Source organism: Dreissena polymorpha, chromosome 1 (genome assembly GCF_020536995.1).
Source record: "Dreissena polymorpha isolate Duluth1 chromosome 1, UMN_Dpol_1.0, whole genome shotgun sequence".
Taxonomy (NCBI): Eukaryota; Metazoa; Mollusca; class Bivalvia; order Myida; family Dreissenidae; genus Dreissena; species Dreissena polymorpha.
The window spans coordinates 93,746,748-93,762,700 of NC_068355.1; the positions used below are offsets into that span (position 1 = coordinate 93,746,748).

Sequence of the window (15,953 nt, forward strand, 5' to 3'; positions counted from 1 at the left end):
GGTGAAAATAAACTGGACAAAAGCCGAGCTTGGGGGTGGTTTTGAAAAAATCGGTATATTTTTTTAAAAAGCATGGAAAGCCTACCTACAAATTTGCATGTAGTTCAGTGAAATGATGCTAATTAAGAAAATAATTACTTAGATTATATTTGGATATGTGCCCATTAGAGGTGCGCTACCTTAAAGATCAATGTGTACCGGTGTCGTAAAATGCATATTCATTATAAGGGAGAATAATCTTGTTATCTTGGCAAATAAAAATGTTAAGGGTTGCTTCCCTTGTAAACAGTGCGGCGTAGTATCCCATGGAACTATCGGTATACCTCGTGCTTTGTCGTTTAAATGTAAACAAAATATATATTTAAAAATAAAGGGCGGTTACTTCACAGAAATAACGGATTTAAAGGCATTTGTTCTAAGTTATTAAATTATAACGACCACTTGTCCCGTCGGACAAGCAAATTCTTTATTAACTTGTCCGGACTAACACTTTGGTTGTCCCGGACAGTCGGACTACCTTTAATGTCGAGCCCTGCCAAGGGAAGTAATAAGCTTTAAAAGGGAGATAATTTCTAAACCTGCCAAATGATATATTGAAATTTTATTTCAAAGCTGCACAATAGTGGGCATTGTGTTTCGGACAAACACAATTCTTGTCTAATGATGCCATAGCTAGTGAGGTAACTTCAAGGTGTTAAAGCGAAGTATTAAAATTATTAAACGGCATTATTACACTCCCGCAAAGTCATCAATAATGTAAAAGCCATTATTTGAAACTGGAATAAACAATGTAGTGCAACTGTTTCATTGCCCAATCAATGCTGTCATAAAAGATGTCAGGTGATAAGGTCCTATCTCCAGTTGCATAATCTGCTCTGCAATGACCAGTCATTTAGAATGTAACTTAAGTCATTATAACTGCACCCTATTGTCAATTTAAAGGTTTCACAATGTAGCTGTAGCAGAGCATTTACACTGCTTTATATACTAGTATTAATCTTGTACAACAAGTTGGTGTATCACTAAATAAATTTGGTCTTCTGCTTAAGGATATAACATGCACAATATAATTACCATTTTTATATCGATACACAGAAGACCTCTAACCACTTATTTGATGATACACCAAAATGAACAGCATCTAATTACATGTATACTTCTTTATCAGGGTAGCTTTGCTTGAAACTTAATTATCATAGATACACTATAAGTGCTAAAATTCCTAGTGGGAAAAAAAAGTTTAACCCTTCATGGATGGAGAAGTTGGACAACAGTGGAAAAACACTGGGATCATGGTGCAAGAGAGATACCGGCAATGAGTTTGCAAGATATTGTACTGTCTGAATGAAGTCCATCTTGTATTAATTCTGGTGCTAATCAACTTATAAGTCATACAGATGGATAAAAACACAAGGAAAACATGAAATACATGCATGATAATTCACAAAAGCGTTTGTTTGGAAGTGCACAAAAGCCAAGCAGCTCTCAGGGTTGTGGGGATAAATCTATCTGTATGCAAGTACACCCATCACACAAGGAACAGGTACAAAAGGCTGAAATCTTCTGGGCCCTTAAGGTAGCTTCAAGTGGGTATCCATACAGAACATGTGATGGCACTCCTGCTCTGTTTCAAGCTATGTTTCCTGGACCTGTGTCTAAAAAATAAGTATTATGTATTCCTACTTTTGAGGGAAAAGTGCCTACTTTTTCCTACTTTTTTCCTACTTTTCTTGCAAAAGTAGTTCCTATTTTTTCCTACTTTTTGAAAAAAGGTCACTTGACAGCCTGATTAATGGGCATAATTATGGATCTTTTATTTTGAACAGCAAGCACGTTCTTGTTTTTATTTTGTTAAACTAGGTAGTGATCATCTAATGCATGCTGATTATCGATGGACTTTGATCTTTTTTAATAATCCACCGTTTTCCGCGTTTTTCTTTCTTCGCAATACGAGGTGCTATACATTTAATCGCCCATACAATGTTCAGAGTCTAAAACCCAAATTAATAGAACATTAATGCAAAAAACTGAAGAATTCTTCTTTCGCGCGTGGCTTATGTTGATCTATGTTTCCATCCGCTATCAAAGTATCCGCGTACCCGGCGTGTTACACAATTTAGGCTTTTAATATAGAGTTAAAATTTATTTTCCTGTGTAATGTATTACAAATGTATTATTTATAATGTTGTTCCAATAAGTTCACTACTTCTTAATAACATCATTAAAACCACTTCCAAATGTCGCGGATTTAGTCATTGCGCCAGTCAAGTAGATCAATTGTCATTGAATATGTTTTCTATATTAAAAGTACACATCAGAAATGGCGAGATAAATCACACAGAGCGGCAAATGTCGAAATAACTCACACTAAGCGGCAAATGCGAATCCATTTCAGAACCGTTCAGGAAAAACGGTAATTAATGCAAGAACAAGAGATGTCTTCGTCAGAAACACAATGCCCCCTACTGCGCCGCTTTGAAATAAAATTTCTATTTATCATTTGGCAGGTATAGAAATCATCTCCCTTTAAAGCTAATTACTTCCCTTGGACTTTGTCCAATCCATCAAGAGGTGGGTGTGGGCTACAGACAGTCAGAATGACCAAGTCAGACATCACTGACAACCAAGTCCTGTGTTTTATCAAAGCGATCATAGCCAGAATTCAACATGTACCTATAGACATAAGTCCAGAGGTATGAAATGAACCTCACCATTCACAAATTAGTACAGTAAAGAAATGATATTTATATCATTTAAAAAAATGACAAATCATTCATTTGAGTTATAAATAATCCAAATAAAAAATATGTACAGTAACTGTGAAAAGAAGTTAAGGAAATATATAATATGACATTTATCATCATATAAATTACTTCCCTTGAAAATAATTGTCTCTAACAAATCTCTATTTTTAGTAGCAAATAATGTAAAGCCACTATCGTGACTGCAGATTCACCACTCAATGTGCAACTCCATGAGATACACATGCATGCCAAATATCAAGTTGCTATGTTCAATATTGAATAATTATCTCCCTTTAAAGCTTATTACTTCCCTTTGATTTGTATTTTTGACCTTAGACCTTGAAGGATGACCTTGACCTTGACCTTTTACCACGATTTGTTTGTCAGAAACACAATGCCGCCTACTGCGCCACTTTGATTTATTTAAAAAAATACAGAATTTGGCCGGTCAGATAATTATTCCATTTAAAGCTTATTACTTCCATTGGATTAGTTTGTTCGATCCCTAGACCTGGAAGGATGATGTTCACCTTGAAATTTTACCACTCAAAATGTGCAGCTCTATGAGATACACATGCATGCCAAATATCAAGGTGATATCTTCAATATTTAAAAGGTTATGGCCAATGTTAAAGTTTTTTTCGGACGGACGGACAGACTAACATACTGACGGAAAGTTCAACTGCTATATGCCACCCTACCGGGTCATAAAAACACTATCCGCTGTAATGGTATTTTTCCTTTAATGGTGGCCACTTCAAAGCGAAAATGCATTTAAGCCGGAAATTAGCATCCCTGATTAGCCTGTGCGGAATGCACAGGCTGATTAGCGACGAAACGTAACGCATAAACATAAACAACAGTTTTCCCAGAGCGAACCTCGCAGACTTATTTGCTATACTTGTGTTCTTATAGAAAAGATTCTTTCTAGCAATCCATGCTAGATTAACATTACGATAAGTATTCAGTCAGTCAAATTTTTCGTTCATATGAAAATAAACTGATTATAAGCATGCCCCACTGTCCGTCTAGCGGTGAGTCGAATGAACTGGCATGCATTGTGAATCCAATATGTCACACTGTACTTAATGGAGGGGACATAATTGACATATAACAAGTTAAATGAATATGCTTAAAAAATCAAACAAGGTCCATCGTTTAGTCTTCGATGATTTTTTTTTGTGTAAATATTTTATATAAAATAGAGGGAAAACAATACTGTCTTGTAAGTAGGTCCATATCATTGTCCTAGTCGACCTGTCGTCCGATAGTCGTGATAGTCGTCGAGGTCAACCACTTTCACCGTCCGATATATGCATACAGTTTTATCAAAAGCACACGTGGTTGCAAATTCTGAATATGGTAACCAGTATGATGAAATTAGAACTAGATGTCACCACACCAAACGATGTAGATGTCCCCACATTTCGCTTTTATCTGAAAACTCCCCTTTGGTCCGATAAAACGGAACTTAAATATGGATGCGCAAGTATACACGCTGATTAATTTACTTAAAAGGTTAAACACTTTCGCAGCATTAGTTTTTGAGTGACGCGCGAATTGCGTATTAAATGTATTTGTTTTTTAAAATATGGGGACACAACTCACGTTGAGAAGAAAACATTTTTGTCCAACAAAGTTAATTCGCTCACTGGCGTTGATAATGTGTAAATTACTATAGTAACATAAATCAGTCCTAGCTCTAGAGGAACGAATCCCACGCCTGCCAAAATTGGGAGCTCTAGAAATATAATAAAATAATATGCGACAGTGAAATTAAAGCTTGCGTTAGATAATAATACATGCATCATTTTAAGGTTCATGGGAGGGATAAAATTCATTAAAACTTTGATTTGGTTTTTCTTTATTCAATGTGGTACAATATGGTCAAACTATATATCATTTTAAAGGTAAAGACGGATAGAATAACATAAACACATTTTTGACATTCAATATTTTTTTGCTTTATTCATATTTTTGTTTAAAACAAATACATTGGTACACTTATTAACAAAATCTCAATATTAAGTTAGGAAGGATATGCACTACCGTAAGTTTAATAAATACAATGCTATAAACATATACAAGGTCAAGTTAGCAACATTTCACAGAAATTTATTGTCAGAAAAAAACAAATGAGTTATTATTCAACTGCATTATTTGGATAATTTTCCTAAACAAAATTTTAAAAACAATTAAACTGAACTACTTTTTAAAAATCCAGATATGGTGGATAATAAGTGTCACCATTCTATATCAAGGGCTTAACAATGTTGCTATAACCAAATGGAAAAATTTAAACCATCTCAGATTGAAAGAAATTGCAGACGACATATAAAATTGTAAATAAATATAAAGAAATAGGTTTGGCTGGGTAGAAATCATTGTGACAAAAGGAGATATTTCTCACCAATAACAAGATTTTATGAGTTTTGTGCAGACGACTCTAGAAATCATAGTTTTACATAGAAATACACAGCTAGGTATCATAGTTTTTTCTTTCTTCCTTCCTGAACAACTACTGTCCATGTACCGTTTTGAATAATTTGTTCCTTTTGGCAAACCAAATATTTTTATACATTTGTATATCGATTCCTTTTACCCATTTTGAAAGCGTGGCACTCGCTGTGCTCCGTAGAAAAAACGTGCATTACAAATCGGTTGAAATCACGTGAAGTAGTAAGAAAACCTGGTATGTGTATACACATACATGAGAAAACACATCATTATTTTGACAGTTGGTCGCGACTAGTAAAACAACTGTTAACATTAATCAGGAAGAGATCGCGCTTAATAACAGAAATGATCACACAGAGATATAATCACTTACCCCATTTCAAATATTTTCCAGCTGAAAATTTTCCCCCACACGTCTTTTTTTAATGTATGTGTATTGTTTTTTCTGGAGCCGAAGTGCATCTCACATACTATCCATCCGACTTCCGTTGTTTTCACTTTCTTTATTAAAAACTTCGTTTAAAAAAATTATTTTTACATTTAGGTTGTTGAAGCGAATTATTATTATATATTATCAATAATATAGTATACCGTGATGAATTGAACGGAGTTTCGTATCGATCTTTCTGTCAGTCTGTAAGCGTACTATTTTGTGCGCAATAATACAAGTACATGTGATTCGACAACAATTGTAAACATTGGCGAAATGCTTCTTACAAAGTTGTTTTTTTTTTGGAGTGTTTATGAGGTCTGATCATGCAGTTTGCACACATCAACGGAAAGATTACAATCCAATGCATTTGTCATCGTCAACCGTTTGGAATGTCAATTAGGCGATGAGTGAGTTTTTAGCATGTTTCTTTCAATTTTATTAATCTAGCAATGGCTGCCCCCATCGTCATGAAATGGCATGTGTTCGAGTTTTGATATTTCTAGATATGTAAAGAAAAATACTATTTAAGCGTAACTTGCCCTCATCAATGTCGATATTATTAACTAGTTATATAATTTTCCGCCGAAATACGTTGAATAAACATCATTCAGATTTTTGAAAATAATGTCTATTTTTGTGTTAAAATCGCTTTGTATTTTGATTGATTTTGTCGATGGTATGAGATTTTGCTGCACAAAAGTGGTAGCAGTTTGAAGGAAAACCACCCTTTTAAGCAAATATGTAAACATTTTCAATGTGGCACTCTTCGTTTAGTCAAATTTGAGTTCAATGCTAGGGGTCCCACATTTTTCAAACTGAAGCCTCTACATGAACCTTAATGTGTATTGAATATCACTGTAGTGACGTTGCAAAAACGTGGGAATCGGAAGCTCTCGGATTCTTCCTAATGTTTAAAGCACGAAATGCTTTTTTCAGAAGAAACAATCTTCTATTCCATCCAAATTTTCATTGGAAAGAAATATACATAAACGCTTATGGTAAACGCAAATCATTTTCATTTCATAGAATAAATAATTATTCCTTGATACACAATGGTTTCACATTTAATTTACAAACAGCCATACTATTGAAATTAATCTTGAAAAAACAACGTTGTCCATATGAAAAAAATCAAGGCATGTCATTTATCACGAGAATGTTCAAACAAACTCATGTTGCTGCAGTACTCTTGTTTGAAACCTAAAGTCTGCCATATTGAAGGGACTTGCTCAAAGATATTTTTTATATAAAATATCATTAAACATAACTAAACAACCGTAGTATGGTGAAAAGCTTTAGTAATAATGTAACAAGTAAAACAGAGGGCGGGGGGGGGGGGGGCAGAGGCCCAAGGTTGCTCACCTAAAACTTCAGGGAACTGAACTGCTCTCAGCTACTTTTGAGATGTTTCTGAAAGCATTTTCAAGCCTGGACAAACCATGAACTAGAAAGTCAACAAAGTTTTACTATAGTCATTTAAGGAAAATGCCAACCCCCATATTTTCGAACCATAAGAACAAATTTTCTATACACTATAGTTTTTATAAAGATTGGACCATAAGTGTGACTTCTAGAGAGTTCACAATGTTGTACCATAGCGATAAAGGAAAAATGGCCAGCCACCTGGCGGTCACATTTTTCAACAGACGGGAACAATTTCTTAATTCAACCCAGACACGATTAGAACAAATGTTTTGACCAAGTTTTGAATGAAGATAAGACTAAACATGTGCCTTCTAGAGTGTTAACAAGGTTTTACTAAAGCTATAGAAGGAAAAATGCCCCGGCTCTTTGGCGGTCGTATTTTCGACGAAACGGCTTGACTCTTGCCATAAAGGTAAAATACCCCGCTCCCCTGGCAGCCATGTTTTAAACAGAATGGAACCATTTCGAACTCATACAATATATCATTAGAACAAATGTCCCGACCAAGTTTCATGAAGATTGGACAATCATTGTGACTTTTAGAGTGCTTATATGGTTTTACAATAGTAATATATGGAAAATTGCCCCGCCCTCTGGCAGCAATGTTTTTCAACAAACCGAAACCATTAAAAATATCGTCCAATATATCATAGGGACAAATCTTCTGACCAAATTTCATGAAGATCGGATAATAAATGTGGCCTTCAACGTGTTAACAATGCAACCGTTGTCGACGCACGACGGACAAAAGGCGATTACAAAAGCCAACCATGAGCACATTATGCTCAGGTAAGCTTAAAAAAATTGTACTCGTTCTAGCGATCGAATCTGGGACCTCTATAAGCAATACCTCTCTCCCTACCACTACACCATGCAGGCAAAGTTAAAATCGTTGTGTCGTAAATACACGTTTTTCGATTCAAACGTTAGAAACGCTTTATAAATTTTACTTTGATGATTGTGAATAAAAGAACGTATATTTTAACAGGTTTCTTAGTCAATAGTGTTATTTTCGCGTGTTAGAATATAATGTAATCATTATGTTTTTAATATAGGACTTTGAATTGTCATTTTGCCAAAATGAGAACAATTCCCTTGACGCGAACTTAAATGAATATCAAATGTCATACATTTTATTTGACCTGGTGACCTAGTGTGCAACCATACGTGACTTTGTTTCAATTTAAGCCGAGATATTACTGAAACAATTGCTCTTACCAACTCTCATTAACATTGAACAATAAAGTTGGTCTGTAGAGTATTCACAATGTTTGTTCTTCCATTTTATCAAGGATCTGTTCTTACTAAGTTGCAAACTTGGTCGAGATATCATTAGGAGAAATGTTTTGATAAGTGCCACGAATATGTAGCAATAAATGTGGCCTCTGGATTGTTTACATACTTTTACTATATTTCGGCCATGCGACCAGGGTTTTGACATATAATCTAAATTATTTTGACCTCGGTCGAGATATAATAAGATAAAATTTTCTACCAAATTCTGATAAAGATGATGCAATAAACGTGGTCTCGAGTGTGACAACCAGCTTGTACTGTAGTTGAACCTAGTAAAATAGTTTATGATCTATCATGACCTTATTTCCAACTCAGTCGAGATATGATTTGGACTAGTTTTCTGACCAAGTTTCATGAAGATTGAACAATACACGTGGGCTCAAGTGTTCACATTTTTTTCTGTATTCTTACAGACAGACCTACTTTCTGACCCAACGTCTCAGTTTCAAACTCTGTCGTGATATTGTATGGACCAGAGGTGATGGGTTATTTAAATTATTCAGGTGTTCACGTGAAAATTCTTGCACTAATCCGCAAGCTAATATTACTTGATTAAATCTAAAGTGAATCCATCAGCCGTGAACTCACATTTTAAACTCAATATGGCGATTATAACACCAAACAAAATCATGTTTGGTCCGGATTTTCGCCCCCTAGATGTCAATCCCATCAACGCTATGTGTAGTTTCCCAAACAATAACCCGACTCTACCGGCTTCATAAGTAACTAGTAAGAGCTTTACGCCAAGGTCTTTTACCGCAAGTGCCATACAATAAAAGGCGATACTGAAAACATTCAAAGCTACAAAGATACAATGAAATTGATTCGCCGTTTAAATGTAGCTTTTCACGTTTTCGTAACTTGAAAAAAAAGTTGTTTTACAATCGCAAATTTTCGTTTTAGTTCTGATATTTGTGAGGAAACAGTAATACTGAACATTTACCATGCTCTAAAATATTCATTATATGCATCTTTTGACGATTTGAAAAATTTGTGTAAATATATAAAGGAAGCTCTGGCCGTAAGACATTCTATCACAAATAATATTGCCAGCGAAAACTAAAGTAGTTCCTTACTGCTAGTAAAACGATATATATTTAACTACGGTAATGTAAAGTCTTTCTTCTTTGTTAAATATACTTTGTCTCAAATTGTTATATTACATTTTGTATATTGTTATAACTCATACGTTGTAATATATAGACACGTGACAATATTTTGTATTATATTTTGTGTATTTAGACGATGTACATTTGTATAAGTCTTAATAAACTGTCTGTTCTGTTCTGTTAAAGTATGCATGAGCGTGCATTATCATACGGTACACATCCAAGCCTCTATTATATTTCTTCGGATAGTGTATGCAATCGTTTGTTTTTGCATTCGGACACAAATTCTGCAATAGAAATTGTGTCAAATATTACACATGTCGACAAAAAGCAAAGGCATGTTCTTTCCTGAGTAATATGTATGATTTAAAATCAAAGTTGAAATAAAAACTGATAAAACAGAATCCACCAGACGCATTGGATTGTCATCGAGTTCAAAGTGCCTTGCATCATTGTGAAGAAACTTTAAACGGCAAAAAATGTTACATTGTCGACATTATTTTATATTTTGTTGTTATTTAAAGTTGAAGGTAACCGGTATGATTTACTAAAAACAAAAAATGAGCATGGTAGAAAGATATATGTGTGTGTGTATGTGTTATGTTCCTTATATTTGGAATTTATATTGTTGCATTAGTTTAATACACAGTATAGATCTTTTCAATCATTCGCCATGTGTTGGTGTTAATGTCATGTTATAAATTATGTCGGTTTATTTAGTGTAACAAGTGTATGCTTTTCTTTAGCGTTAATTATTTTGAAGAGAATATCAAAAGTTAATGTAGAAATATTATATTAAATGATTATATAAGATTATATATATAACTTAATATGCTGAAGCTTTCAAACTTCCAAAATGTTGTCAGATTCAACTTTAATTTGTGATTATGATCAGTTTTCACACAAGTAGGCATTAAAAGGACCGTTTCACGTGTTGGTAAATTGACAAAAGTAAAAATAAATGGTTTCACATGCGCAAAATTTCGTTTTAGTTATAATATTTGTGAGAAAACAGTAATACTGAACATTAACCATGATCTAAAATATCCATTATATGCATCTTTTCACGATTTAAAAACCTGAAAGTTATAAAGCGTTGCAACGCGAAACGATTCAATAATTTGGAGAGTTTTGTTGTAGTCGTTAAATGTAATTACACTCCGAGGATTGCTTATATAAAGAATAAAATACAACGATAATAGTGAGCACGGATGGCTGAGTGGTCTAAGCGATAGACTTTTACTCCAGAGGTCAATGGTTTGAGCCCAGGTGAGGGTTACTTTTTTACTTTTATTATTGTTTTCTACTAGAGCTTTTTTGATCCAATGTTTAATTTATCAATATAAAACATTTTTTGACAAACTTTAATACATGCTAAAATCTGTGTAAAGGCCCCTTTGATACATACGTGGATGTTGTGCATTTAGAAACGAAATCAAAACAAGGCCGGTAATTCAATTATTTCGATTTTTTTGTATATCGATAGCATTTGTATGTTGTTGTTTTTTTTAAATATATATATATTATATGAGTCGTGTTCTGAGAAAACTGGGCTTAATGCATGTGCGTAAAGTGTCGTCCCAGATTAGATTGTGCAGTCCGCACAGGCTAATCAGGGACAACACTTTCCGCCTTTATTGGATTTTTGCTAAGAAGAGACTTCATTTAAACGAAAAATGTCATAAAAGCGGAAAGTGTCGTCCCTGATAAGCCTGTGCGTATTGCACAGGCTAATCTGGGACGACACTTAACGCACATGCATTAAGCCCCGTTTTCACAGAACGCGTCTCATTTGGAAAAATTACTTAAATCAGCCGCAACTCCCATAAAAACATTATATATACCCAAGTGTCGAACGTTTACCTTCTTTGAATGCCAGCATGGTACAATCTAGAAACCTGTTGGCTGCTACTGTCAGATTAATAACGCCCTGAGCCTTATTAGGGCTCCGACACAAGCGACCACTCGTTGATTCGGACTTGGCTTCAATGGCATCGCAGTAGTTACGACAAAAATATGCTCCTTTGCTCTGAATGGCTTCGGTGGCAAATGTAATTAAAGGGTTAATTGTTACCTGTCACATATAACGAAAGTGCGTCTTACTTACTATCTTCGCTCTTGCGGGAATTCCGTCCGCTTACAATCACACCACCAATACAACAATGCGGAACATAAACACAGTACTATTTAGTAAACTGATTAAATATATAATATGTTAAGTAAACAATACCACAACGAATATGATTGATCATACTTATTCCATAGTATCTATAAACTTCTATAAAATATAAGATGCACTGTGTAAACACTTAATTCTAAAATATAAACAGACCACTTGTTTCCACATGCATCTGGCTAAGTTAAGCGATCTGGTTTAAAGCGCCCACACAATCATATGTAGTTTATGGCAAGCGGTTCGACGCATAATCCCAAGAAACTAGGTTTCTCATGAGAACCTAGATTCTCAGAATGATAACATAGTAAGGTTCTCGCTTGAAGATTGCACATGGCGTCAAGAACCCAAGTTTTCAAATGAGAACCTAGGTTTTCATGAGGACCTAGGTTCTCATTTGAAAACCTAGGTTCTCATGAGAACCTAGGTTCTCATTTGAAAACCTAGGTTTTCATGAGAACCTAGGTTCTCAGAATGAGAACCTAGGTTCTCATGAAAAACCTAGTTTCTTGGGATTATGCGTCAAACTGCTTGCCATATCCGTGGTTTTCATTTGGGAACCATAGGTTCTCTGAGAACCTAGGTTCTCTGAAAACCTAGGTTCTCTGAGAACCAAGTTTTTTAGAGAACCTAGGTTTTCAGAATTACGCGTCGGACGGCGTAAACTTGCTCGTTTGGAATACGGGACACATATTATTCAGGGCGCAGGATCAATGGGGTTCACATATGATTACACACGGGCTGGACAGAATGAAAACACGCCGTTAAGAACTTTATTTTTGCAGATATCTCAAGTTATTATGTTTGCAAAGTCTTAAGCGCATAAGTTTTTCTTGGAGTGTTGCCGATATCTTACGATTGAATAATACATTATTACACATAATCAATAGAGATAAAACTTGTATTTTATACCATAACGATTGCTTCCTACATGTAGGTCACAGACATACTTAAAATAGAAAACTGTACCGTACAGTCGTTTGAGGCCTGAACAAGGGAACTGAATATTTGAAACTCATTTAATGCTGTAACAATGTATTATGTAACGATTGATCTGAATTTTTAGTCTCAAAATATTTACAATTAAAGATGTATTTCATAAACAGTTCAATTTTTTATTAACGTGTTCAGACCAATGTCGACCGATTACTTCACTAATTTCATTCCTCAAGAACACCCGTGCACGGAAACATGAACAAGAGGCGGTCACCGACGGCTAATGCCTGTTGTCACAAATATTCAACAGATAAGTTTCGTAGAATATAACTGAGCATTGTCTGAACATTGTTCAGAAAATGCTCTTGGGGAGAAACATTCACGGTTTCACGCATATTTCTATTCATTTTACACATATGCCGCCAGCGTGTACCAAGCAATGGGAGACAACTGGAGGTTAATTATGGCAAGCGGTTCGACGCATAATCCCAAGAAACTAGGGTTCTCATGAGAACCTAGGTTCTCATGAGAACCTAGGTTTATGAAATCCCAAGAAACCAGGTTTCACACGAGAACCTAGGTTCTCATGAGAACCAAGGTTTATGAAATCCCAAGAAACCAGGTTTCTCATGAGAACCTATGTTCTCATGAGAACCTAGGTTTTCATGAGAACCTAGGTTCTCATTTGAAAACCTTGGTTAACGCTTGAGAACCTAGGTTCTCATGAGAAACTAGGCTTTTCATGAGAACCTAGGTTCTCATAGACACATAGAACGTAGGTTGTCATGAGAACCTAGGTTCTCATGCGAACCTAGGTTCTCATTCTGAGAACTTAAGTTCTCGTTTGGTATCCTAGGTTTTCACAAGAACCTAGGTTCTCATTTGAAAACCTAGGTTCTCATGAAAACCTAAGTTCTCATTTGAAAACCAAGGTTCTCATGAGAACCTAGGTTCTCATTCTGAGAACCTAGGTTCTCGTGAGAAACCTAGTTTCTTGGGATTATGCTTCGAACCGCTTGCCATATAGTTTACCTGTACTGCATTATTGACAGTTGATGTAGCCTAGTTTTCGACTTGGTGCATTTAAAGGCTGATTGATTTTTAGCGTACCAGAGCACAATATACTCATGGTCAGCTTTTATGATCGCATTTTGTCCGTCATGCGTCGTGTTTCATCAACCTTTACCCTGTTAACCAATTATAGCACTGTGGATGCTTTTTTCCTACTTAAGGCTTTTATAGATAGACAACTCATTACTTAAAAGAAACTATACTGTTGCTATATCGACCTTATGAAATGTTATGATTCAATATATCGAAACGGACTATGGTACTAGCTAATTAAGAGCGGAATAAACGGTAGATTGTTAAAAATTATCGGTCTATGTATGATGCAGTGAAATTATGTGTAAGACATATGGGGACGTTGTCGGATTTCTTTAATTGCGAAGTTGGATTATTGCAAGGGGAGACAATCTCACCTATACTATTTTCTCTTTTCGCTAACGACATCGAACTCTTTTTGAGTAATAACAATGAAAACATGATCACATTGGACCAGCTATCTATTTATTTGTTATTGTTTGCAGATGATGCTGTAATTTCTTCAGAAACACCAAAAGGATTGCAAAAATCTTCGATAATAATAATAATAATAATAAAAGCTTTATTTACAGAAGGTTACACATAAAGACAATGACACATTATACATATTATGCAAATGAATCAATACTTTTTTACAATGTGGCCTTCTTAAAATATCATACACAAATAGGTCTATAATAAGTATAACGTTCAAACAATATTTTCTTACACCCATACATAACACACATAGATAGACACACATGAAATATTATTGATAATAATAATAATAATAATAATAATAAAAGCTTTATTCACAGAAGATTACACATAAAGACAATGACGCATTATACATATTATGCAGATGAATCAATGCTTTTTACAATGTGGCCTTCTTACACTAACATACACAAATAGGTCTATAACAAGTAAAACATTTAAACAATATTTTCTTACACCAATACATAACACACATTTTGCCTTTTAGACAGACACACATGAAATATCATTGATTAGAAAAAAGACAACAACAACATATGACATATTATTGATTAGAAAATAAATGTGCTTTATATTGCCTTTTAAAAGCAGAGATAGAGCATGCCATTCTTATTCCAATCGGTATACTGTTCCAAATATCCATGCTATGGTATGAAAAAGCTCGTTTCTTATAACCTGTATTTGCTTTGGTATTAACAATATCGCTATGGGTGGCAGATCTTAAGTTATATTTTTGATTTTGAGAAAAAGTTATAATATTATTTAAATATTCTGGAGTCTGATTGTTGACACATTTATATATCAAGATTGCCGTGTGGTATTTACATCTATTATTAAACGAGAGCCAATTAAGCTGTAAAAACAATTCTTTGGATGGTGTTCTATTTGGCTTTTGCAGAATGACTTTCGCTGCGCGTTTTTGTAAAATATTCACTTTTTTTAAATTGGTTTTATTAGCGTTGCCCCAGATCGTACAACAGTAATCGAAACATGTTAGAATGTATGAATTATGAAATAATTTCTTCATATCAAAAGTGAGATAATTTGATATCTTTTTTAGTAGAGTTATTTTACTGCTTATTTTAGAGCATGTTTTATCAATGTGTACTTACCATTGCAGATGTTTGTCAATATAAAGACCTAAAATGTTATGACTAGTGACATTTTCAATAGCATTATTATCTATTTTTTGATCAAGGTTTATATTCTTAATTTTTTGTTTTGATCCAATAAGCATGCATTTTGATTTATTAGGGTTTATCATCATGTTATTGAGGGTGCACCATTTTTGTATGGAATAAATATCATTTTGTAAGTTAGTTTGAATTTCTGAAGGATTAGCCCCTGTAGCATGTAGTGACGAGTCATCAGCATACAAGTCTATGTCTGATTGGTTTAGTAATAACCCAATATCATTTATATAAATTAGAAACAAGAGAGGGCCCAAAATAGAACATTGAGGAACACCACTCTTAATAGTAAGAGGGGTAGAAAAACTAGTTCCTAGTTTAACGCATTGTTGTCTTTGACTAAGATAAGAATGAAAAAGGGACAAGGTACCATCCGAAAAGTGATGAAGTTTGAGTTTGTATAACAGAATTTCATGATCTACTAAATCAAAAGCTTTTTTCATGTCAATAAAAACAGAACCAATACAATAACCGTTATCTACATCTTTGAGCCACTCATCAATAAGTCGAATCAGTGCTGTTTGGCAAGAATGATTTTCTCTAAAGCCTGACTGATGTTTATTCAACACATTTGTTATTCGAAAGAATTTTTTCAATTCATTTGAAAGA

At 34.4% G+C, this 15,953-nt stretch overlaps 1 protein-coding gene across 2 annotated transcripts in view; it reads right to left on the reverse strand.

Annotated features, from left to right (window-relative positions):
* Window positions 1-11,825, reverse strand: part of LOC127841171 (peroxisome proliferator-activated receptor alpha-like) — a 35,913-nt gene extending 24,088 nt beyond the window's left edge. For both annotated transcript variants that reach the window (XM_052369812.1, XM_052369802.1), the window contains exon 1: window positions 11,328-11,825. Coding sequence is in view for 1 of the 2 variants with exons in the window: in XM_052369802.1 (XP_052225762.1) it covers window positions 11,328-11,346 (19 nt within the window). In the remaining variant the exon portion in view is untranslated. The remainder of the gene's footprint in view (window positions 1-11,327) is intronic.
* Between the last annotated feature and the right edge of the window lie 4,128 nt (window positions 11,826-15,953).